Source organism: Telmatherina bonti (genome assembly GCF_933228915.1).
Source record: "Telmatherina bonti genome assembly, chromosome: 14".
Lineage (NCBI taxonomy): Eukaryota > Metazoa > Chordata > Actinopteri > Atheriniformes > Telmatherinidae > Telmatherina > Telmatherina bonti.
The window spans coordinates 13,937,864-13,964,776 of NC_136612.1; the positions used below are offsets into that span (position 1 = coordinate 13,937,864).

A 26,913-nucleotide genomic window follows, 5' to 3' on the forward strand; every position below is an offset into this window, starting at 1 on the left:
GATGTATGCTGCAATGTGGCAGCGACATCACCATTATGTGACGCACTTAAACACCACATTGCATCATTTACCTTGTTTTTTTTCCCTCTGTATAATGCTGATTATCAGGATGTTAGGGTTGTTAAGATGTATATCCATTCTGGTTTGTTTTGGTATGTCTAGTTGTTATCAGTGTGCGATTTATGAAAAACCAGAGGGGGGATATTTTAAAAAATCTTTTTTTTTTTTTTTTTTTTTTAAATAAAATAACTGGCAACAAGTTATCTTTCACGCAGGTTTCCTCATTCCAAACTGGAAGAAAAATCTGGAAAATAAAAATAAAGTCAGTATAATGTACCCAAAATTTTGGCTTATTTAAAAGATTCCTATTATTTCTTAATGCCCTTACCTATAAACTTAGCAGAACAGTCTGGTATGGGGAGGGATCTTAGCTTTGTTTGACCTTTTCCCTGTGTATATAGTTTTTTTATAGAGCTTTCTGAGTGCCTCAACCAAAGACTGGAACATTAGTCTATCCCCCCCCAGGATAAAAAATGAATGACCAGGGGGGGCATCAAAATCAGAGGGGGGGGGTAAATCCCCCTCATTCCCACCAACAAATTGCACCCTGGTTGTTGTGCAGAACTGTCATTTAAGAAAAACCTTATTTTCCCTGATAATTGGGGTGCTTCCTGTAAGGGGAGGAGCTACAGGTTTAAAAGGAGCTAAACATGTGTGTATGTGTATGTGTGTGGATAGAGGTGTGTGTGTATATGTATGTATGTGTATATGTATATGTGTACATATGTATATATATGTGTATATGTATATATATATGTGTATACATGTGTGTGTATATGTATGTGTATGTATGCGTATGTATGTGTGTGTATGTATACATCTGTAAGTTGTTTTCTTTCTTTTTGTTTTTGGGTTATTTTTTAGTTGGTTTTTTTCTCTCCCTTTTCTCTCCCTTTATCTCTTTCACTTTTCTTATGAGGTGTTTTTTCTCCTTTCTCTTTCTGTCTTTCGTCTGTCCTCTCTGGTCCAGCAGTACAAACTCTACAATTCAAACAACAATACAAAATAAATATAGAAATAAAATAAAAATTCAGAAAGTCAAGGGGATCATTATATCTATAAAGCTTCCCTTGGCAGAGAAAATTTGCTCAGCAGAACACAGCATCCAAACCATCATTCTGCTTGCCTAAATGCTGGACAAGACAAAAAAAAAAAAAGGAGCTAAACAGGGTGGCGAGTAGTTTGGATTGTGTTGCAGAATTTGCATTTAGAGAACGTATGGTGAGAAACCCATACATATTGTAAATATTGTACATATTGCATGGGAACACTGTATATATTGCTGCACTTGGGAGGCGTTATAAATAAACCACTTCAACGGAACCACAACGTTGCCATCATTTATTGGGAAAAACAAAGAATTCGGTGACACCCACTTAAAACAATAAACATATCTTCAAGCTAAAGGTGGAAAAAAGGAAAAGATTGGGAGGTTCATTGCAACTGAAGGCTGAACAACACCCGGCTTTGTTTATCCACTACAATCAATAGGGACACAAATTTTGTGTCAAGCTGAAGGGGCTGGTATCAAAACGGAAATGCTGGTGGAAAACTCGCTCAGCGCTCAGGAACAATGTCTTATTCAACTTAACATCACTACACCCACCTAGCCTCAATGTCAGGTTACCAGGGGTCAGCCTGTTCAGGAAATCCTGACATTTTCCAACACGATGAATCTGTGGGAGTTAAACTGAGAAGCAAAGCTCTCCTCTTTTTTTTTTTTTTCTGTCCTGTCCTGCAGCTGAGCATTTATTTTCTGATGGAAAAAAAACTGGAGGAACTCCTGCTGAGACACGCAGCCCACCTACCGCTACCTGACACAAAACCTTGCATCATTAAACATAATTATCTGACATTAACATGTGTGGTTTTTACACTGTTTGATGCTCATTCAGCCATACTGAACACTCATCTGAATATTAACATCCGCTAACAGCGAGTTAGCTCAGCATTGTGGCCTGGAATGAGTCTGCATTGCTTTACTTAAATGGTAGAAAGTCAATACCATCATCTGTGAAGCTTGCTGATTGGTACTTAATAGTTAATCCTTACACAAAAAAAGGTGTGAAACTAGCTCATACCGCATATGAGTTAAGTGTTAGGCTGTCTCTTGGTTTGGCGAAAACCGACGATTTACACTTTGTTTTTATATAAATAGCCGATAACACATGCGGGGGATTGTTTTGGGTGGATTATATCAGCTTTACAGGAGAGCTTTCACTTATTACATCTCAGTGTCCGAACAAGGCACTCGTATAGTTCCTCAGTTTGGAAAATCAATCCTTTTTGCAACTTATTTTTCCTTTTCACTTTTAATAGCTTATAAAAGTTCAACCTTTTTAATTTAGGAAATTGTTTTTAAGAGCTTCATTTTGACAGGCGGTCACATTGAACGTCCTCTTTTCTTTGTCATCTGTGACAGCTAAGGCGACGGAAAAGCACTTGTGAAGGGGCAAACAGAGCAGAAGACAGATGGATTGTCTTTTATAGCTTTTTTTAAGATATTTTCTTGCGTGAAGAGTTCAGCTCGCGCTCAACCAGTCTGTCTGTAAGCCACAAGCACACACTGTTTGTTAGCAAACTAACATTTGCTGTGCTTTGGCCCAAACACCGCGCTCTGTCCCCCTCAGCAGTTATGTGTTATTTTCGTTTCAGAGAATATTTGCTCAGACTACACATATGGTCGCGTGAAAAAATAAAAATATCCAATGGAAAGTGTTGACTTCTTCAGCATACAAGAGATAAATTTCTTTAAGACAGTGCCATGTAATGAAGATTATAATTAAGGCTAATTTATTACAGAAAGAATATCCAATTTCTTCTTATTATTTGTTTTCATATTTCTAAAATATGAATATGGTACTTTAAATGTGCTCCCTTCTCTCCTGAGTGACAGTTCCCTGTTAAACCTCTGACATCTGTGGTCTGTTTTTGTCTTCGCTACTGAAGTGTAGAGTCTCATCCCAGGAGCTTAAGAACTCTCTAAGGCTCTGCTCTAGCTTGATTTCTTTTTATGCTCACTTGAAGCTCAGTAGAGGGTGTGCACATGATGTCATCCGCCATGTGACTGCTCCGTTACGCCTGGCTATGCCCCACCAAGTGGCAAAAAAACACAGATGTTTCTATGACTGTGGACTGTTAGACTAACTGGAGTTATTGGTAACATGATAATTAACACTAAAGACAGCTGAAATCTATGAAGAGTAATGTCATGGATTTATATCTTAATTAATCTATTCAGTGAGCTACATGTAAACAACTTCTCCTGGAGTTGACTTCATGTAGCTGTATCTAATATTGCAAGAATGTTTTAAGTTTTTAACTCATTCAGTTCATGTTATTCTATTCATTCCAATTATTATTATATAATACAATTGATATTATATTATATTATATTATATTATATTATATTATATTATATTATATTATATTATATTATATTATATTATATTATATTTAAATTACATATATAATACAGAAACAAATTCCACAATGTTTGTTGCATTGAACTGGGCTAAGTTCTCCAACTTGCGAATAGCGGAAAGCAAAGTTAAACTAAGCGCTGAGCTGTTCCTTGAAGAGCTGATTCTTCAATTTTCTCTTAGAAGTAGATAAGGACTCTGCAGATTGAACAGATTTGGCAGGTTGTTTCACCATAGTGGAACAACAGAGGAAAAGAGTCTGGCGACTGATTTAGCCCCATGTAGTGGTGGTAACGCTCGGTGTCTTTCACTGATAGAGCTGTTGAGAGGGAGTGTAGCTCTGGAGCTAGGAGTGACGGAAGACAGGAGCCATTCGAGGGGTTTTTTTTGTAAGCCAGAAGCAAAGCTTTAAAATTGATGCGTACTGCAACTGGGAGCCAGTGAAGTGGGATTAGCAGCAGAGTAACATGAGCTCTTTTGGGCTGGTTGAAGACCAGATGTTCTGCTGCATTTTGAATCATCTACAGAAGTTGTTGATACAACATGATGTGTCATCATGTGGTGTCAAATGATCTCCACAGGGGAGTTAGGGATGACTCTGACCAGATCAGTTCAAGCCATGCAGTAATGGTTCCAAAGCAGATGGTTTGTTTTGTTATTATATGCTGCACATGTGGCTGACACCTATTTGGACTGCGGCTTGAGGAATTAAGCCATTTTGGAGTCTCCACTTTCCAACCCAAACAGCAGAACAAAAGTATGCACTAACACTAGTGGATCACTCCCAAATCAAAATCTTTAAATGGTCTTCTACTTGGTTTTACTTGGCAACTTCAATGTGTTGCTCGTTGTAGGAGCCATAAATGTAGTTTATGTTGGGAATTATCACTGGTGGATGGTTGATGTTATATTGTCATGGTGATATGAATTGGGGTCACGTGGATGTGGATCGGTATAGGGCTGAGGAGTTAAAAGGGCACTGTCAGCCAGTCACTCGTGGGTTTTGCTAGAGAGGAGCGCTGGGAAGCTGTCATTTTTGTTGACCGCTCTAGATACACATTTGACGTTGCACACTGTGACATATTATGCTGGTGAAATAACATCGTACCCGATCATCAGGCAGTATTTGTAACAGTTTCGATAAATAAATCCACGATATCTGCGACCTATGTGCGTCTTTCATGGGAACCACCAACAGCGTGTCAAATAACAAATAGACCGGACCCAGTCGTCGCCTCAGTAGCAACTGTGGAAGTCGCTACACTCGTTTATGGATCACTTTATTGTTTTGTTCCAGAAAATATTTCTGCTCTGTCTGACTAATGTCATAGAGCTCTTCTATCTTTGAGGAAAAACACGGTTGATGGTGGCAAAACTAACATGAACTTAAAAGCTGTTTGGAGGCTGATGTTTAAAATTCAAATGTGAACATACTGAGATATTTTACAAAAATTATGGCCGAATGGACTGTCCAGTTTAATTAAGTATCTTCAAATCCAGTGGAAAGTCTCAGATCCTTCTGATGGGTCTCTCCACATTCTTCAGATCTTATTCTATTCTATTGAGTTTTAACTCTGTCAAAACCTCTGTCCTGGTTTTTCCAGCTCCCCCAAAAAAAACAAAACCAAAGAGAAACAAGTAATTTCTTTAAACTGCTCATTTGAAGAGAATCAGTTTTTGTCTTTTATAGCCCAGACTGTTGTAATTTACAATGCTTAGGTGTAAGTGTAGGCTGCCTCAGTGCCTTTAGTTGATTTGAAATGCTGCAACTAGGCTCATCAGGATAAATAAAACGAAAACACCACCTTTGTGTTTACTTTCTTACACTGGCCTCCTATTAGATATTATATTGATTTGTAAACATTATTTCTTACTTTCAAAGCCTTAAATGGCCTTCCCCTTCAAAAACATTGCAGAATCATTGACCTGGCATGTGCAGATTGAGATCTGTACACGTTGCCCTGCTGACTGTTCCCAGATCAGAGATCAAGGTTGTTGTTGTGGTTTCTTTTGCTTTTTATTTTACTGATAAATTAAATTACCTTTAATTTCCTATAAATAAAAAAGGCCTTTTTTTTTTTACTTACAAATCCCAGACCACTTTTACATTTATCCATCTCTCACATCAAGTCCAACATCCATTACTTTTTATTATGTTGGTCCAGATCCTCCTTGTAAATTCCAAGATCTCCTGTTTTTATATTATTTTCCTTAAAAGTCACAGAACTTTCATTTAAACTCAGGTTTATGATCAATAAACTCATATCCTGTCCTGTTATTTAAATAAACCTGGTACCTGGTTTAAATTTAAGGGTCATGGGTATTATTTTGTTTATTTGGCTCATAGTTAAACTGATATACATCTTTATTAGGGGTTGAGTTTAATGGTAACAGGGTACATCAAATTTTTGTGCCGTTTTCACATATTTATGAGTAGATTCTTGACCTTTTTTTGTTTGTTTAAATTATTTTCAACTAAATATAAGTGACAAAAAGAATAAATGAACTCTCCATCAATGTACTTTTTCTCAGTCACATCTTCCTTTGAGACCATTTCTTGCACAAATGGTGAGGTATAGACAGCTACTTCACACACTTCCTGTATCCCCTCAGTTTGTTGTTCCAAGACACTATTTTATCCCAGCTCATGTCAATGCTGCCTCTTGAGAGGTCAAAGCCAAGTGTTCCCTAGTTTTAAAAAATGCAATAGAGACTCCATTATTTTTCACAGATAAAACTAAAGTCCTAATGATTTATTATTAATGCTAGAAATGTCTTGATTTATTCATGAAAGTCTTCTTTTGTCCCCTCTTGGCTGTAGACGAAGCTGCAGTAAAAGTGGCACAGAAATCAAAGTTTAAGCCATCCTATGTCTTTGTTTACGGCAGGCCTTTGTGTGTGACGCTGGTGTTTAGCACCAAAGGACAGCGGTACCTGCGGGTCGGGCTGACTGTGCCTCTGTTTGGCTCGGTTGCCTGTCTGAGGAGGATGGTGGCTGACGAGGGGAAACTTTCCCCAGACCAGGTAACGTAAATAAGGAAGAAATAAATGCTGGATTCTTGGTTTGAAAATGATATATTACTCTATACAAGATTAAGGGGGATAATGTTTTAGAGGTTGATGCTCTAGTAGGGACGGCACTGGCCACCTCTGAAATCTGACTGGACATCCCAGGTGCTACATCAGGTATACGGCAGGTCACTGGAGGAGACATGGATCACCACTGTCTCTACATCCACCTGAAGTCAAAATTAGGTAGTTTCTTTTAAAAATATAAACAAATGGCTGCACATTTTGAGAGCACATTTTGTCCCTGTGTAAGTACGCCTTCTAATATTAAGTTGCATGAAGCAGCATAGCAGTGCTAATCAAGTTAGCCTATATGCTAGCATTAGATTAGTTTTAGGATAATGTGGGAAAACAAGTCATATTAAGTTTTTATTTAGTGTACTTAAGGACAACACATCAACTCAGTTGGGCAAGTTTTTCACATTGGAGCTGAAAATAAACTATAAAGATGTTCAAAGAGTACCTCAGAAACCATAATACTTAGCAATGACTAAGCTAGCGCTACATAACCCCGCCTAATTTAAACTAGAGGCTAGCAAGGCTGCTAGGTGATTTAAAAGTAGCTATAGCATTAAAATATGGAGAAATATAACTTGGAATAGGCTTATTTTATATAGTAAATCATAAAAATGAAGAGAAAGAGTTATATTTCAGATTTTTAATTAAAAGATAGGACACAGATCAGGATGAGGCAGGCCCCATCCTCTATATCAGCATGATAGCTCTCAACATGCAGATAGTCACACAAGGATCCAGTCTACTATTGGTGCCAAAACTGCCCACCCTACTACCCCGACTAGCACAACAAGCGCACATACTGCTACCAGAAACAACCAACATACCTTTCTATAAACTATTAGAAGATGTTGCAAATGTTTCCACTTGGTGATCCAGATTATTCATGTGGAAATGTTTTATTTCTCATGTCTCTCTAATGTGACCAGAAAGTATAACAGCAGTTTGTTTGTGCTAAGCTTGTTACATACTCCACGAGAAGCAAGAATTGAGTTCTGGCTCTCGAGGCGGCAAGAACAAGAAAGAAATTCTTGCAGCGGGGAGGGATCACTGCGGGGGGCGATGTCTGCTTTTATGTGCAATGAACCCGGTTGTTACCTCCACCAAGGAGGTTATGTTTATTCCCGGCGTCTTGTTGCTCAAGAAAACTTAAAAGGTTACAGAGGGATTTTTTTTTAAAATTTAAAGAGTTGTTAGAAATGGGAAAATGAAGAACTTGTTAAATTTTGGTGGTGATTCAGATCACCGTTTGGATCCAGGAATGTTTTAAAAGGATTCTTTAACATTGTGCTTGGCAGAGGTTTCCGCTCTACGAGTGCTTTGCTAGTTTCATATTTAACGAGCAGCTTCGTCCGCGGCGGGGCGGGTCGTGCACGCGGCTGGGTCCGAGTGTTTTAATGCCAGATGTAAAAATGTTCATACTTTCTCACCACCTCGATCAGCTGTTTCATCAAAACAATCAGTTTTACCTGCAACAGCAAAAACACGGAAGCAGCAACTCCGCCTCATGCTTTTTCCGTGTTAACGACGCCCACCTCATATGTCCAACCAATCACACGATACTTCTCAGAGCCCCGCAAGAAAAAAGTTCTGCCAGTCCGATGTGTTGCGAACTGTCTTCAAACGCGTCCGTGAGAACAAAATTACCTCATTTTCTTCTCCGAGCCTTGAGAACAAGAAAAAAGTTCTCACTTCTCATGGAGTATGTAACAATCTTAAGAGATTAACACAATCATTTCCTTTTGTAGTACATGGCACCCCCTAATGAAGTCTTGCCCATTACCACATGTATGAATGTCTAGCTCCACTACTAACCTCCAACAGGTGGATTCAAAGCAAATTTTGGAAAGTTTGTTTCTCCCTTTTTTATAATTCCACTGCATTTTATTGTTAATATAGAGTGTCCACAACATCTAAAACCAGTTGTCATAGAGTTGTAGTGGCTTATAAAACCCTCCACTGCTGAGTGAGCTTCAATGCTGGCTTGTTGAGGTAGCGTAAGGCCTTCAGTTCATCATGGAGGATATTTCTTTACAGACTAATTAATTAGAGAGTTTTTCTGTCACAAGGAGCTGTAAACCTGATGCTGCAAAAAGTGTTCCGTGGGGAGAAATAAATCATCTTGCTGCTCTTTCAAAATGTTGACTTGGCACCATGGAGACTTTTAGCTGTGTCACATCCGGTGCATCCGAAAGCTGGCAACTATATTCCCACGTGCAAATAAAGGGACAGCAACCGAAACCAACATGTGTAGGGTCGAGTTTTTGGAAAGGCCTGAATTGAGCTCTTGATGGTTGGATAATTTAATGTACAATGGCACCACTTTAATAAACTAAATTGTGTTTTGTGTGTTTGCATCTGTTGATACGCAGGTAATCCTGACAGAGATTTACTCCACCGGGTTCCAGCGCTCCTTCTTTGACGATGACAATTTAACTAGCATAGCCGAGAATGATGTCATCTACGCTTTTCAGGCTCCACCACTTTACATCAGAGGAGGCTCTGCTCGGATCTCAGGTACCACTGAGGACTGAAACTGAAGTCCTTTTTATCTTCATTCATATGCATATTGTTTTATTTTTAACCACAACACAAAGCATACATTATCTGAGTATTACAAGCAGTTTGTGGTGCTACATTTGTATTTTTTTTTTACTTCTTTAAAGTAGATGCGCGTGCAGATCTGTAAGCAAATAAACCCATTTTATTAATTTAGTTTGCTTAATGAAACCCTGAAGGATAGCACCTACCTGCATGAGGTCCTCGGGGAGCACATTAAAAAGTATATTACTGCAAAGAACTCTGTGAATTACATCCCCTCTTTGCAGGTTTCTCTTGTGCTATCAGATTTATGTCTTCATCTTTTCTCAGCCACTGATGTAAAATGTGCACTCAGAAGTACTTCAGTGCATAGTGACCCCTTATTTCTTCACTGCTGCCTGACAAGCTCCCCTGGCTTCTCCATGGCTTCATCTGCAAGATACAGCGACTCTTTATCAGCTTTCAACACTCTTGTGTGCACAGCGGATTTTCCTGTCAGTCACAGTGGCATTTTCTCCCTGTGAGAATACATGTTTCATCTTATAAGGAAATTGCAGGATGTTTGCTGTGAAGCGAACGCAGCACGTTAACCGAGCAGCCACAGCAGATTTAACCCTCCATCTGTGCCAGCACAAGTTGAATCCGGCCACCTGCATTTTTTTTCTGGAGTTTTGTGTTTTGTTTTGTTTTTATTTTTTTGTAGTTGTTTGTTTTTTCAGAGTGAAAAATCACAGTGATCCTGCATAAAGGAAATCTAGCATGTATTGCATGTTGAATATATTCTCAATAGAATCCCCAAAAGAGGAAAAAACAAGCATTGATGAATGTGGAAGTGTATCTGTTCCACCAGGCACCTCTTTACTGATCTGAATTTTAAAGATACATCAGCTTCATAAAATTATGATTGCAAATTAAACAAATCTTGGGTAATATTCACTTAACAAAAATTTTTGCAAAATTCACAACTTGTCCTTCAAGCTTTCCCACATTTCAGCGTGGTTGCATCAGATAGTATCAATGCAGCTTTAGCACATGGAATTTAGATACCTGTTATAAATATCTGCTTGCCTTTTTAAAATATTTTTTAAAAATCACTCATGCAAAAGTATTTCAGACTGGTACAGTTTTCTGAGCTAATAATTAAGTCTCTGAATCATACTTTGATTTAAAATAGGAGAATAATACCAGCTTCCTTTTGCTACCATGAAATTTCACCTTTATTCAAAGTTTCCTGGTGTACAGCAATAGAGTGACCCACTTACTTATCTGCACATCCCCTCCTGTGCAGGGTCAGCCTCTTGGAGCACATAAATAAACTTAGAGCTCAGGCTAGCACACAGGTAGCACACACAGCAAACCCAGCTCAGACTAGCACACACCAAAATGATTAGAAAAAATGTACTAATTTTTTTCTTTAAGAATAAATGAAAGAACAGCTGCATTTAGTTATGTTATGTTCAGTCATGTCCAGATGTGGCAACAGTACTGACATCCTGTACTGAAGTAGAAGTACAGTTACAGTGGTGCTCATAATTATTCATATCCTTTCATTAATGAAGGAAAAAAACAGCGGCCTCTAAAATAAGCTGAAATTGACTAAAGTGATAATTAAAATTTTATGAAAATCATTACATTATTTTCTAATTCTGGTTCAACAGAATTATTTTTTTAAAGCAAACAAATAAGATAATTTATTACATATTACATCACTCATAAACTAATATTTTGTTTAACTTTATTGTTTCCGCTACAGTCAGGTGTTTTCTGTTCCTCTCAGTCAGACTTCTGCACCTGTTGACAGATATTTTGTCCCACTGTTCAACAGAAAAGTGCTCTAATTTGTCCCGGACCAATTTGTTTGTTTGTTTGTCTTTTTCTTCCTTTAACTCAATTAAGTGAAAAAACAGTGTCTTATATTACTAAATTATATTTGTGCAAATTTTGAGTTATTGTTCCTTTTTTAAGTCTCCAGTTATTTGAGTGACTGTTGTAAATTCAGCCTTTTCTTTAATGAAAGGGGATGAATACATATGAGCACAACTGTACTTGTGTGAAAAAATACTTTTGCTGATAGTACTAATTCAACTTCTTTACTTAAGTTAAAAAATACAACTTCTTGACCGTAAGAACAAAAGTAAAATTACATTTTTGTCATCAGTGAAACAAAACTTCTTTGCTGCTCTTTGCTTTGTTAAAGGTTCCAGCCCCCTGCAACGCTGAGTTGGACTAATAGAAAATAAATGAATGACAATAATTTGAACTTAAATTTTCTTGAATATGAAGATGAGAAGGCTCCATAATTCCACTGAGACTGGATCCAGGGAACCCTCACCTAAACATTTGCTCTTGTGCACAGAAAAAAAATAGATATATTTATCATAATTTACCCCTTGTTTTAATGGTGGTGTATTTTTCTGGAGAAACACTGCATCTCTGCCAGTATTTTCTTATTATTATTTCAGCGGGCTGACATCAACCAATGACAGCACTAACTATGTAGCAACATCCTCCTAAGGTGGTTGCTCTTAAATTTCTGCTTCAAGCTGTAAAAACACAGAATCAATAGAGAACCAAGTTTATTTTTCTTCTGGGCTTGACTCTCAGATTGCAGTTATCTGTCTATTGTTGTTTCATTCTCTCTACTGCTGTAGCTTCATCTCTAACATTAACATTTGACTGGTGGTTATGAATGATGGCTGCAAATAAAACACATTTGCAACCATTTCACTGTAGAGATTTTTTTTAAATGCAGTAAAATCAAGCTGTAATAGGAGGAGAATTGCTTCATATTTCAGTTCAAACTTGGCTGCCATTTCACATAAAAATCTGTTCTTTTCATGGAACCTAAATATTGAATGCATAGCCCTTCAAAAACCGTTTATAGGTTACTCATAAATACTTAAAAGAAACTTGAAATCTCCTCACTAGGTCCTACTGACGAATAAAAGTAGAGTTTTATGTGCATTAGTAATGTAAAGGAAAGGTTATCACAGTAGCGGATGTCCTTGGACACTGAATCCAAGCAGACAGTACAATAAGTCTCGAGTCTGCAGAGTAGCTCCTTACAAATGCACATCTCTGTGTGCAAGAGAAGAATAAGAACTCTAACTCTGTTTTATTACGCCACACTACTTCTTTATGGGCAATTTCTCTGTTACACACTCCGGATTGGTCGACTTTCAGTATTTAAAGGTAACACTGAGGCACGGTCATAAGTTGGATTTAAAGCCTCCAGATGTGAAAGGTTGCTAGAGACAGCATGAGGTAAAGAGCTGTTGTGAATGATAAAATAGAAAAAAGAGACATACCCTTGGATTAAGCCAAAGGCGAACCAGTGACGGTATGATCTTTTCTTCCCTGCTGCAGTTTTCAAATGAGTCTCTTACATCATCTTTTCATCCCTGCATATATAATGTTTCCTCTGCTCACTAAAATCTATAGATTTTGGTCTCTTTCCTATCACTTCTTATAAAATCATATCAGATCTTAGCATTTTTAATTGCTCATCATTACTGGGATTGTTTTCTGTTGTCTTTTGTAATGCAGCTGTTTTTGCAGAATACTTGTATTAGCTTGTGACTGCATCGTCGCTTGAGGATGTTGGATCTTCCATGCTGTGTTCGAAATAGCCAGCTGAGCTGCAGATATTGCCCCCCCCCCCCCCCCCCCCCTCCTGCCATGTATGCCACGAGCCTGCTGTAAACAAGCTGGATCGGGTCATGGCCTCTTACCGTACCTGGATGGACAGGACATATCCAGAGCTGTGGAGATGAGCTCACAGCTTATTTGTTCGCTGTCTCTGTAGACGTTAATATCAAAGTCAAGCAGGGGGTTTCTTTAAATAATTCATGTAAATTTTGCACATAATTTTTTTCCCTGAAATTGTTGGGGTAAGAGACATCCTGGTTGTAGCTCAGCTGCATGTATGAAGTTCCGTCAGGTCTATAGTTGGTCTTAGACGTTATATATCATGAGTATGTGGACTACTACGTACGTCAGCAGCAGGTTTGATCAGAGTCTGAAATGAACAGGAAGTCTGGTCCAGTTGTTTTGGTTGATATCGAGCCTCTCCCTGCAGTTTGGATTGCACAAACATTTTTCCACTGAAAAAGCATAAAAATAAATAGTTGAATTTGAATTTATTTCAAACATGTAAAGGCACATAATAGTTATACAGTATTAACAGACAAAAACTAGTGCTTTTATAAAGCAAATATTGATATAAATGACAACTATATTATCTTTTTATATGAGTGGGAGAAAGTAAAAACTTATTTCATCCCACCCCTATCCTCATCATTCAGTAATAACATATCTCTTATCTTCCTGTCAATAGCATGATATTTGTAATGATTATGCAGGAAAAAGATGCATGAATCCATTATGTTGTTCGGGTCAGTGCAGGATTTTGCAGGTTGGTAGATCTACGTCTGATGGCCTGGTTGAAACACACAACTACCCACAGATTCTGGTATTTAGGAAAAAATGGCAAACACATTTTGTACAAATACTGATAATATTAAATAGTTACTGCATTTTATGTAGTGCTTTTCTATTCTTGCTGCATACTTGACGCTCATTTACACCACTTCACACTATTTACTCATTCAAGCTGCATTTTCTGCTGGCTTCAGACTGCAACGTGGTGTGTGTGTGTGTGTGTGTGTGTGTGTGTGTGTGTGTGTGTGTGTGTGTGTGTGTGTGTGTGTGTGTGTGTGTATACTCTGATGGTTTTGACCACCACGTTAATAGACTGGAGTTTTTTTCTGTAGCTGCGTGAGATCCTGCATTGCAGCCCACAGCTTGAGCCATGCGCCTTTGAGCGTTTCAGGAAGGATCCTGTTTTTAATCAGCATAGGTCAGCGTCCTGGAATCTGCTTTCTGCAAGATCCAAAAGGTAAAACAGATTTTGGCTATCACAATGTTTTTATTTTGTTTGTTTTGTTTTGTTTTTTTTAAAAATCAAACAATTCAGTTTTTACTTCAGTTCACAGCGCACGCACTGCTCATGATAAAGACAACTGAGGTGCCAACTGAGGTGTAAATTGTCGACCAATTACAGTTTAAACTATGAAACTCGTGATCTCCAAATGCAGGTGGAAACACAAAGAACTCAAGAACATAGAAAATCAATTTGCATTGAGCGAAATAAAAAAATTTTTAAAAAAGTCAAATACTGCACCTCTACATATTTACCAGGATTATAATATTTTGGAAGATTAGTCAGTGTTCATGAAGATAACTTTCAGGTCACGCTAAATATGTCCAATGAAAAAGCTGAAATCTAATCTGGTTGCGGATTTTTTTTTTTGTTGTGTGAACAAAATCCAGAAACCTTCCAGTTTATCTATGCAGACAATTTGGATCGGCTCTCATCTTTGACCAACTTACAGTAATATTACTCAAATTTGTTACCGGCCTTCTGCATTACTGGACACATTATGAATGAAGCTTTGATTATACCAAATCAAGCCACAGCAGCTTCACTGCTTTGCCCAATTAGAGTAAAAAGATTAAAAATGGACAATATAGCAATTTGGAAGATTAGATTATACATCATTAGTTCAATAGTAAACGTTGGAGAGAAGTTGCACGAACATACAAAGTTTGTAGTTAGCTTGAATGTATTTTATTATGCATAATATTCTCAGCCATAGGTGTATTTTAATTTAAAGTGGAACTATTATGTGCATTTCAGGCTAATTTATTTTTATTTCTGAGCCCAGAAGGGATGGGATTGATGGAGTTATTGTCACAAATCGCTTTATTTACTTCAGACCGACTCTCTCCGTAGGCTGTCAGATCAGCCTGCGGGCAAAACGAGTGGATTGAGACTCTTCCGCATTAAGCCCCGCCTCCCGCCACTGCACTACATCGGGAGCGCGCACCGCACCTGCTTTCGCCGTCATTGTAACATCTCATAAAAAGAAAGGATTAGGCGAATATGTTCTCAATAAAAAAAAACAAAATACATTGTCAACACATAGCATACAGCCCTACACGTTCGAACCTGAATCAGACCCTGAAAACAAAGTGGAAAACAGCAAGGAATGCAGCAGGATGTCTCTCTTTGGTAAACTCACCAGCCATCGTTGGAAATAACTTTATCCCACGTTTTCCACCCGCCTGATGTATTTGTACATGCCCTTGTTAACCAGTAGAAGGTAACCAATCACCTAACCTTATCCATCGGGACGTCACAAGGATTTCCAAGTAGAAAAAACTCTCTAAAACGACACGTTTTCCGTCACCATGGAAACCAAACGGAGAGAGTGCTGGAACTCAAACTCAAACTCAAACATGCGTTTAGGTGATAAAAAACAGTGTCGTTCACATGTCTGATGAGGATTTAACACTGTAACACTGTAGAAAGCTCAGAAAACTCCAAATACCATAATAGCACCCCTTTAACAGATGGTGTGTTTTGAGATAAAGACTTGTGTAACTGGAGCTCAATTTTTACTTTTCCCTCAATATCTGTGACGACTCGGAAGACAGGACCCAAAAGAATTAGACGACCTCAGGATCAGGTTTAAGATTTTGACATATGCTGGAGTCAGGGAAGCAGGAAGCCAATTCCAGTAGAGCAAGAATTTTTCTTTTGGTTTATCCACAATGAAGATGACAGGGTGGGGGGGGGCATTGAGTGGCACATAGAGAATGACACTCCAGGGAGAAATAATGTCCAAGAGGAACAAAAAATAATCTTCTCAGCAGAGACAAATAAGGGTAAGTCCAGGATCCAGGATCCAAATCCGAAAAGCAGTCCAAGGTCAAAGACTGACGAGGAGAAGAGATCAGGGAAACGTCGGGGCAGAACAGCCGTTTGGTTTTACAGGCTGGAGACAAACAGAGAAACTCGATGTGGCAATCAGCAGTCCTGGGCTTGCTGCTCAAACAGAGAGAAGTTCAGGTGGAACCATTCAGCAAATCAGCAGTGGAGGATGCCTTGAGGTACTGCTGGGAAAAAGCATGACAACATCACTGGAAATGTGCTGCAGGATTGTTTATGGTGCGTTTACAGGCGTCATTCAGCTACAAAGAATTAGTCTAAACATTGGGATCAACAGGTACTTAAGCAAAGTTAACTTTTATTGAAGTGTGTGTAAAGTCTATATTTCTGTAGCTGGTGTGTTTTTCTGTTGCAGAGCTCCCATAGTGTTAACCACACACACACACACACACACACACACACAACTCATTCTTTGATGATCATTATTCATCAGTGAAAGCAGGGGAGAAGTGGCAGGAGCCTTGATAAACTGTCTAGAAACAGTTCATTTTTTGACAGCTACTCATAAAAACTAGTGTTAAATGTGCAGTAAGCAGTATGCCCCCCCCCCTCCCTCCCTTCAGCTAGCTCTGTGTAAATCTTAGTGGGACAGGCCAGGAGGTGACCCCTGCATTTCACTGCTGTTTTTTTTTTTCTTAACCTGTGTCACATGGAATTTAAACAGAGATTTCCCACATAAATCTGTACTACAGCTGTCGGAGGTCTTTGCTCGTGTAAATTAAAGCCTGTCATTAAGCAAGGTTTCTCATTTTGCTTGATTAGAGCGACATTAATAAATGAAAAGCTCTGCATACTTATCATTACACTCTCATTCTCCAGGTCGAGACACTGCAATCAGAAGCCTCATGTTAAAGCTTCGGTGGTTTATACGTAGACTGATTAGTTTTAAACCGATCTTGCCCTTCATGCAGCCGCTGCTTAATGTTCTCACCATTTATTTGTGCGGTAAGGAGACGTATGCCAACAGGAGAGGAAGAGGTGGCATTTTCTTCGTCAGTGATGAATCATCCGTCTGGTAGAAACAAGGTGTTTGATGAAACTTTGTGGTTTTGACGCAGCCATCACGGCCAATCAGTACGTTTCTCGTCTGTGTCTGCAAGTCTAATTCGCCGTGTGATTTATCGCCTTAGACTTCTGCAGAGCCGACCCGCATGTTAAGTCCGTAGATTGTCAGCTGCGCGATGAGAAAGCGGCCTCGCTGACGTCACGTCTCGCGGGGACCTTATAATCTCGGCATTTCGCTCAGTCAGTCACACTTCTCTGTGCTGTGAGAGACACAAGGCGTAGAGAGAGAGGGAAAGACGCCGTTTCTTGGCGCCCCACCAAGGCAGGATGTGCAGCAGAAGCTGCATCAGATAATGCCTCCTGCTGCGAGTGCAGGCAGCCATTGGTCCATCTGCTCCCCCAACTGAATCACTGATCCTCAAATAGAAGGCTGTCTCACCACTTTAGATGTCTCAATCCTCTTTTCTCGCTCCTTCTCTGAGGTGTTAAGTTCAATAATCATATTTTTAGATCAAGAAATCAGTTCAGGGAGAAAATGTGAAACGTTTTCCTCCCCTGTCTCAGATTCTGTCCTGTGTTCGCCGTCATCCAGGGTACCATCACAGCTTGCCGTCGTCTCCATATTCCACTGGTCCGGAGGGTCAAAGGTTACCGACTTCTGGAGCATTATCGTCTGAGTTCCTGAACCAGGGAGTTCCTCTCAAGATTCTGCTGCTGGTGTGCAACGCTGCTGGAGCCGGCCAGCAGACCGTCAGGTAACTATGATAACTAGCGGTTCAAGCCTGTCCTCACACACGCAGCAGTTTGTTGACCAGACTGTACTTAGTCTTTATCCATTCTGCCCACGTAAAAGATAAAATATGAAATTTTAGATAAAACACAAACAATTAGGAGTGTTCGATGTTGACTTTTTTACTTATATCCAATGTGCTGATTTTGTCCAATTCTTAATGTCCAACACTGACAGCAACTGATACTGAGGTTTTTAGGAGTGAGCAGTACCAAACAAACAAAAATATCTGGAAAACTATGCTTGACATCTGTTATATCCTGTCATTTTGACTTGGAGGAAACTTAGCTAAAGAGTTTGATATATAATACGTGCATATTGTGTAAAAGTTGTGTCATTAAAAAAGCGAAGAGTGAAAAAAAAAAAACTGATAAATTCCAATATTGCATTTTAATGCCGACATTGCTCAATACCATTGGTAAGTCGAACAAAACATCTCTGTACAAAAAGTACGTCATTAGGGCAGCAGTGGCTCCTGTTGTAGAGCAGGTCATCCAATCAATGGAAGGTTTGAGTCCTGCTCCCCACAGTCAATGTGTCAACGGGCCAGACACTTCACCTTCCTTGCCTCCAGTGTCGCCATCGCTGGTGTATGAGTGTGCATAAATGTTCGATGGTGGTCAGAGAGGCCGTTGCCATGGATTCGCTTCCATATTTCTATCAGTCTGCCCCAGAACTGCTGTGGTTAAACATGTAGTTTCCCATCACCAGTAAGGATGAGTAGTGGATGAACACCGGTTTTAATGTAAAGGCCTTGAGAAGTGTTGTTGAAATCTGATCCATCGTTGTTATTATTATTATTATTATTATTATTATTATTATTATTATTATTAAGTAATAGTTATTCTGTAATACAGACTACTGGTCAGTTTACATAAACACGTACATTTATTTTGAATAAACAGCTACGGTATACAAACATTTGACTGCTTAACAATAATGGCCCATCATTACTTCCACCTTATGAGATTTTTTAATAAAAGAAAATACTTTATTAGTCCGAGGAGGTAATTGTAAGATAACGAGAAGACTTATTTATTTATTATTACCTTCTAATCATCGAAGCATCTATCTTGTATTATTAAATATTCTCTATTCTTTAATGTCGTCCTGAATATTGAATATTAAGTCAAAATTGGTGATTCTGTCTTCGTCTGTAGTTGTTTTTTTGTTTTGTTTTGTTTTTTTCTTTATTTATCTCAAATACATACACAATACAAAACAAAGATGCACATTTGTGTAACATTATACCTTGTTTGAGAAGGAGCAGAAGGAAGCCCAAGGCTTATTTAAATACTACTCCTCTCTTCAGGAAGATAAAAGTCCGGCATCCAGATAAACTTAAACTACAGTATTAAATTAGTCAAATTCGTCACTTATTATTTGTTTATTCTGAAGCTCACCATGTAAGACTTGCTGAAAATAAAAATATTATGCAGCTTTTCTTCTACAATCCTTTTCCCAAAGGGGTTCCCGTATCAAATTACAAAAAGAAGAGAATTCAGTGATTTTTCAAATCATTAAAACTTTCTTAAAATGATAAATATGGCAAATAAACATATTAAATATCAAAACTGAGACTTTTTATTGTTTTTATGCCCATTTTTAATGTGACATCATTTTTAAAAATTTGTTATAGGGGCATGTGAAGTGATTTAGTCAAATATAAGTTTAGATGAATTACATTCTGCTTTATTTGAGGCAGGGCTGAACATAAATAAGAAATGTAGAATATTTAGACCCCATTTTCAGACCTCTACTGTAAAACTAATAACTCCAAACAGCTGTTTGCATCTTTTGTGGATTTTTCCCTGTGAAGGAGCCGCTCAAGGTCTTGTTGGCTCCCTTTAAAAAAACAAAAAAAAAACCTCACATTTCACTTTGTGATGCGACTTGGTGAGATTAGTTCCAAATCAAACAGCTGAGGACTCTGACATCTGGCAGAAAAGTTCCATCAGACACCCGTCTCTCTGACAGAGTCCTGAAAGATCAATACGTAGGTGCTACACTGCTGTGAGAAAGTCCGATCCCATCCACAAGGCACGGTATCTCAGTTTCTCCTTCAAACGCCTCTGTCATTGCTCAAACCGCCCACACATCTCGCCCTCATCAGATGACAGCTGGAGCACCGAGCTGTGCCAAGAAAATGACATTGGAGTCACTTACTGGTTCTCACAGTGGTTCTGTGTGAAATATCATGGCAGGTATTTCAGAAAACCAATGCAAGAACTGGGGTTTGTTTATGTCTTTGAACTGTGAAACTGTATTTTATGTGCAGAAACCCAAATGTTCACAGTTCTTGCATCATATCTTGTCAAAGTCAACAATGAATCTGTGATTTTTCACCTCAGCTGCACCTTAATGCCTCTTCTGTGTGCGTGTGTGTATGTGTGTGTAGAGAATAAATACACTGCACACCAGGAAGTGGAGGATAGATTTCACTGCCTGATCCACATTTCTTTTTATGTAGATATGGAGTTGCAAATGTGTCTCGCTGAGAGAAAAATTAAAAGAAATTCCAACCTCTAAAGGTGCATTTGTTTATCTCATGGAGGTGCTCATTTTCTTTCTCTGTCAGTTTCCACTTCCACCATTGGCTGCTTCCGTCTTTTCTTTTTAATCTTCTGTTTAGTTAAAACTCCAGTTTTGAAAAAGGCTTGGACCCTGTGAAAAATAGGAATAAAAACATAATATAATGATATACAAGTATCAGAAAATCGTATTGTATTCCAACCAGAACATAATTAAAGTATCAGACATTGAAATCAGAACATTTTACTTGAGACATATTTGCTCATTTTGAATTTGATGGCAGCAGTGCATATTTAAAAAAAAAAAAAAAAAGGTGAAATAGGGGCAACCAAAGGCTGGAAAAATAACTGGGACACATGAAAACTGGAGGAACACTTGACAACTAATTAGGTTAATTGGCAACAGGTTAGTAATATGACTGGGTGTGAAAAAAGCATCTCAGAGACAAATGCTCACCAATGTGTTATAATGTTTCACAACATAAAATCAGCATCTACAATGAATAATATTATCTACTGATTCAGAGAATGAGGAGGAATCCCTGTACGCAGGGGACAGGTCAGAATGGTATGCTTATTTTTTACAGTGTTAAAACATGATTCTCTACTGGAAATCACTGCAATGAATTCAGGAACATTCCAGAAATCACTAAAGTACAACAAGGTTCTGCCAAGCAAAGGAGCTTTATGTGAGCACACTCCAGAAATGCCTCAATCTTCTCTGGGCCAGAGATCATTTAAAATGGGCTGAGGCAAAGTGGAAAATTCGCGTGTGGTGGATCAAAATGTTAAATTCTCCTTGAAAACCATGGACCCTTTGTCCTGTGGACTAGAAAGAACCATCCAGCTGGTTATCAGCAGATCAGCAGTGATGTGGGCAGCTTCCACATCTGTGAAGGCTCCATCAAAGCTGCAGAAACATGGATGCTTTAGAGCAACATCTGCGAGATAACATCTCTTTTAAGGAAAGGTGTTACTACCTACTGTATCTGTCAAAACAGCTTTGCTGAAGAGGTTTGATCATCTGATGTGTTGACTATGTCCTGAAAAAAAGATATGGCTCCATGAGATTTGCAATTCTTTGCATTATGTTTTTTATTTATATTTTACACAGCATCAAACTCTTTTAAAATTGATTATGTATTTCTTTACACTGTGTTCATTGCATTTACTGACTCACAGCGAAAAACACAACAAACACTTTTGGTATGTGGAACAAAGACCCATGCTATGATTGTCTTTCTTTATTTTTATTTGTTTATTTATTTTGCAAGAAACAAAAAAACTATATTGAAAGAAACTGTTTTATTTTTATTCTTATGTCTTTTCATGCAACAATGTTTTGTTTTTATGTGCATTTGTCACTTTATAGATGTGTATAGTCACATCATCTCACGCTAATAATGTCATCAGCACAAGTGACAGCTACCCTAGATTAAATGTGTAAAATGATGGTCACATCACGTGATCTGTCATCTCACAAAGATGATTTTTCCCTCTCATCATCAGCTATTTTCACTCCTTATTGTCTCTCTGTCCTTCTCCAGATGTGGCATAATGAGATTCTGCTGAGGGGCAGCTAATGATGATAAATCATTACATACATGAGGATGAAATGTGTGAGCTGTTCAGGCAGGATTTAGGTGGTTTTTCTAAGAGTGGTTGGAAACCTTTTATTCTGAAACAGTTGTTTTCTATGTGTGTTTAAGGTTTGGACCTCCATTCCTAATGAGGGAGGACCGGTCTGTTTCCTGGGACCAACTGCAGCAAAGCATCCTCAGCAAGCTTTATTACCTGATGATCAATGGAGCCCAGCCCCAGGTAGGTGGCAGCTAATAATCATGAGATGATGGATTTAATCGAGGGGATTCTTTTTTATTTCTCCTTCAAGCCCTTTGAGTAAAAGGCAAAAAAACACACAGCATCAGGAGCTGGTTATGATTTACTCGCATTTTAACACAAAAACAAATTTATCTGTGCATCCAACTGTGGGAAGAAAAACAAGACTCACGGCATCCAGTTGAAGCGGTGGGACGTGCCAGGAGAGCAAAAGTGTGGCATCAACCATTCATTTGTGGGGACTGAAATCTAACTGCACCAAGGTATCAAACAATGTTAGCTTCATGATGCTTGTTAGACTCATATTTAATGTCCATGTGTGTGTGGGTGTGTTTTGAGCACCAGCCGAAGCTCAGACACAGTTCCCTCCCGCTGTGCCGGCTGGCGCACCTGCTCCTGAGCAGGTTTATTGGCTTGAGACAGACTAAAGCATGTCCGCACAATAACACAGAGTTTCAGCGGTGGAAAAGCACGAGGTGGAAGCAAAGAGATGCTGGCGTCCGCTCAGCGCGCCCACTGGCTTACCAAAGCAGAGTCGGGTGAACTAGCTTGGCCAGGTCACGGTGGACAGGAATACACATATGCAACCGTGTGTTTCATGTTTTAAGTGTGTGGAAAAGGCAGTTATACCAGCTTATTGTTTTACTCACCCAATCTCTAACGAAGACCGTACAGAGGAAACTCATTTCAACCGCCTGTATGTGAGATCTCGTTCTTTCGGTCACGACCATAGGTGAGTGTAGGAACATAGATCAACTGGTAAATCTAGAGCTTTGCCTTCTAGCTCAGCTCCTTCTTCACCACGACAGACCGGCGCAGAGTCCGCAATACTGCAGACGCCGCACCGATCCACCTGTCCATCTCACGCTCCATCCTTCCCTCACTCGTGAACAATTCCGCAAGATACGTGAACTCCTCCACTTCTAGGACCCCGTTCCCGAAACAGAGCGGACACTCCACCCTTTTCCGGTTGAGTACCAATAGCCTCTTTCCCACTGTAGGAACCATTTGACGTTCCTGTAACCTTTTCAGTTCTTTGGCGCATTCGGACAGATCGGAACTTAGGGACCATGCCCCTGAGTTCCTATAACCATTTCAGCGCCTACTCAACTTCCGGGTCTTTCTTTAGTTCTGTAGGAACGCATGTGACGAAGCAGGCTGACGTAGGTGATAGCTACGCCCTCGCGCTGAGCGCCGCTACTTAATTTCCGCATCGTCAGACCCCGCCATTTTTAAAAACCACTGTTTACGGAAGCATGGAGAACGCAGCTGATAAGTGGACGGACGACGAAGTCAGAGCCCTGCTGGCCGTTTTTTCAGCCGAGGAAATCCAGAGGGGGTTCGAAAGCACACAAAGAACACGATGGCCTTGTCGCTCTCCATTTTTGCTCCTTTGTGGTGTTTTCCTCTTCGCGGTTTGTTTTGTTGCTGAGTGGCGCTAAAATAACACGTCACTGTCGCAGATGGTTGCGTCAGATCGGTAGCGATCGGGTCTCCGACTCATGTCCAAATGCAAAGTGACACGGTTCTCTGGCGAAGGACAGTTCTTAGAACGCTATTAGTTCTCAGAACGCAGTTCTTAGAACGTCTCTGTCCGAATGAGACTATTGTCTCAGGTTTGGAGGTGCTGATTCTCATCTCAGCCTCTTCACACTCTGCTGCAAATTGTTCAATCTACCGTTGGTAGATTACAAACCGCATCATCTGCACAAACCCAATTCCTCAGAGATTTGGTTCCATATTGATATGATTGCAAGAAACAGTTGCTGCACATCCACGATGAGAACCTCCCGTTCCACCACATCCCAAAGCTGCTCTGTTGGACTGAGATCTGGTGACTGTGGAGGCCGTTGGAGGACAGTGAACTCATCGTCATGGTGGAGATGATGTGAGCTTTGTGACATGGTGCATCATCCTGCTGGAAGTTTCCATCAGAAGATGCTACACTGTGGTGATAAAGGGATGGACATTATCAGCAGTAATACTCAGGTAGGCTGGTGTTAAAATGATGCTCCGTTGGTACTAAGGTGACTGTTACAACTGCTGAGTCATCTTCGGGGGAAAGGAGGTGGCAATGGAAACTATTAGAGACAGTAACAATTACAGTGATTAATTCACAGACTGCATAAATAATAAAACATTAATCTAATTTATTTCTATATTTTAACAAATGAAACAAAGGCACAACTTAAATCTTCTTGTTAAAGGAGCAAATAAACCAAAATAGCCAACGAGGCAAATAACCGAAAGAAAAAAAAATTCTGTTACTCTACAGTCTGACAGTTGCCTTAAATGAAGGTGATCGGATGCTTATATCGCCAGCAGTTATCATGTCTGGCCAATCATGAAAGAGATGGAGCTGCAGGCAACCAATCCTGGAGGAAGGATGACACAGGTGGCGAGAATCACAGGCACAGGATCAGCAGCCAATCACCTGCGAGCGCTGGCACAGTCTATTTACATGAAGGCCAGCAGGCCTAGGGCCACAACAATGATTAAGTGTGCCAAGAAAATATTCCCTACACACCATTACACAACCAGCAGCCTAAGCTCTTGATACAAGGCAGGATGGATCCATGTTTTCATGATGTTTCCACCAAACTCTGACCCTACCATATGAATGTGGAGCTGAAATGGTCTGGAGACTCAATAGACCAGTTTCTCCATCTTCTATTGTCCCGTTCTGGTGAGTGTGTGTGAAATGTAGCCTCAGCTTCCTGTTTGCAGCTGACCTGGTGTGGTCTTCTGCTGCTGGAGACCATCTGCTTCAAGCCTGGACGTGTTGTGTGTTGAGAGATGATATTCTGCATATCATGGTTGGAACCAGTGTTTTTTTAACCTCCTGTTGCCTTTCTATCACTCCCAACCAGTCTGTCCATTCTTCTCTGACATTAAAACTACATTTTGGTCCAAACGTGCTTCTTGGTGGATATTTTCAGATCCATTCTCTTTAAACTCTTGTGTGTGCATTTCTGAATGTGTTGAGCTGCTGACATGTGATTGGCTGATTAGCTATTTGTGTTAAGCTGTTAGACAGATGTACCTAATAAAGTGACCAGTAAGTGTGTCAAAATAGTTGAATATTTGACCCTTATCTCAGATGCATCAATAAAGACACTTTTCACTTCTGCACCCCTCCATAAGTATTTTTGTTTTGGGGTTTTTTGCACATATTGATATTATAATATTGATAAGTTATCTATACGTTGTGCAGCCCTAATATCTTACTATTATTTTAATGGCTATTCCACCTCAGTTTTAATCACTCCTAATCACAGATAAAATCTTTTTTTAATCTATTCAAATGTCATATTTGATTTAAATTTAACCTTGATTGATGTGGTCAAACATCTACGAACTGGATTCTAACTTTAACAACTTTTGGAAACTGTTTTCATCCTCCTCATTTGCATTATATTATATTTGCATATATATTACTGCGACAGGCACTGATGCATATTAATGGCGTTTGATCAGGCAGTTTTGTTGGCCCATCAGTCTCCTATTCTTGGTTAACAACATAGATTAGTTGGTTTGTTTATGTTTCCAGTGTTGGTAGAGATACAAATACATACTGCGTCCTGTAGCTTGTTTAGATGCACCTCAGCCTTTCTTCCAGTCAAATCAATATTCTCTGAAAAGCAAACGGACCATTTTCTTGCTTGTTTTTGGTTGCTTGCTGAACATACTCCTGTGTTTCAGCATGATTATGTGCCGTAGCGTGTTGTTAATCATGCTCCCAAACAAGAGTTTTTGATTGTGCATCCTTCTCTGCAAGGAACCAGGTGAAACTTGGATGCACTAAACAGCCATGCGGGGCACGGTGTGAACAATTAAAGTGCTCGCTGCAAATTACCTTGTGTTCTTTGAGAAGAGATAGAGGAAGAGAAGAGGCAGGTGCACCACTTTCACCCACTCAGTTAGAGATCTCTAGTCTTCTTTATGCCCCATGCTGTCAGCCATTTAATTAAAACCAATCCTGTACAGTATAATCAGTTTTATGGCGCCCACCTCCACCAAGACGGGCGTACTGCTCAGAGCAGATGTTGACTCCGAACCTTTCATCTCAACTCTCTCTGTACTTTTCTTGCATCAACAAATTACTCACGAGATGAGTTTTCCACTTTCGCCTAATTTTAGCTTCACCAAAGACGCAGCTTTAAACTTGAAATGTGACGTTTGAAAACCATTTTTCCTGCCAATGACATCGCTTAGCAAATGACTTCATATGGTTCAAATGATTCTCACTGAAGCAGGCCTAATAATATGACACCACACAGCACTATGAAGCTGCACACTCAGCAAGTTGGCACTTTTTTTGTTAGATGGAGTTTTGCTGTAATTTTTTTCCTGGAATATTATTTTATTCATTGTTGAAAGGGCATAACTGTATAATGGGGGCTTATTTAGTCTGTTTAGTTTAGTTTTTGAGTTAGCTCATTTTGAGCCTTTTCAGACTGATGCATCACAAGATCCAGTGCAATTACAAGTCCAACAAGTTGTAGACATGGATAAATAGGATTCTACTGTAGATTTATATTTTATTAAAACTGGAATTTGCAGCCACTGCAAAAAAAAAAAAATGGGAGAATCCTAAATCCACTTATCTTTGTCATCCAAAATGTTATTTATATTTACTCTACAAAATTGAGCTGTTTAACTTTCCTGTCTTTTCTCAGAAATTGGTAACTTGATGTGCCTTACATTACTTTACAAAAATGTCTGCTTATATCTGAAACAGCAGACCTGTCTGAGCCAAATCAAGCCCACTTTGACACTGATGGCTCAATGAGGGTATGAAAGATAAAGCTAGTTACATACTCCACGAGAAGTAAGAACTGAGTTCTT

General features: G+C 39.3%; 1 protein-coding gene across 1 annotated transcript in view; it reads left to right on the forward strand.

Annotated features, from left to right (window-relative positions):
- The window catches only part of usp43b (ubiquitin specific peptidase 43b), a gene marked incomplete at both ends in the record, with an annotated part of 94,642 nt that overhangs the window by 48,142 nt on the left and 19,587 nt on the right, over positions 1 to 26,913 (forward strand). The window contains 4 exons of the mRNA XM_079252678.1: positions 6,371 to 6,506; positions 8,939 to 9,083; positions 17,498 to 17,660; positions 21,936 to 22,047. Of these exons, the coding sequence (XP_079108804.1) occupies positions 6,371 to 6,506; positions 8,939 to 9,083; positions 17,498 to 17,660; positions 21,936 to 22,047 (556 nt within the window). The remainder of the gene's footprint in view (positions 1 to 6,370; positions 6,507 to 8,938; positions 9,084 to 17,497; positions 17,661 to 21,935; positions 22,048 to 26,913) is intronic.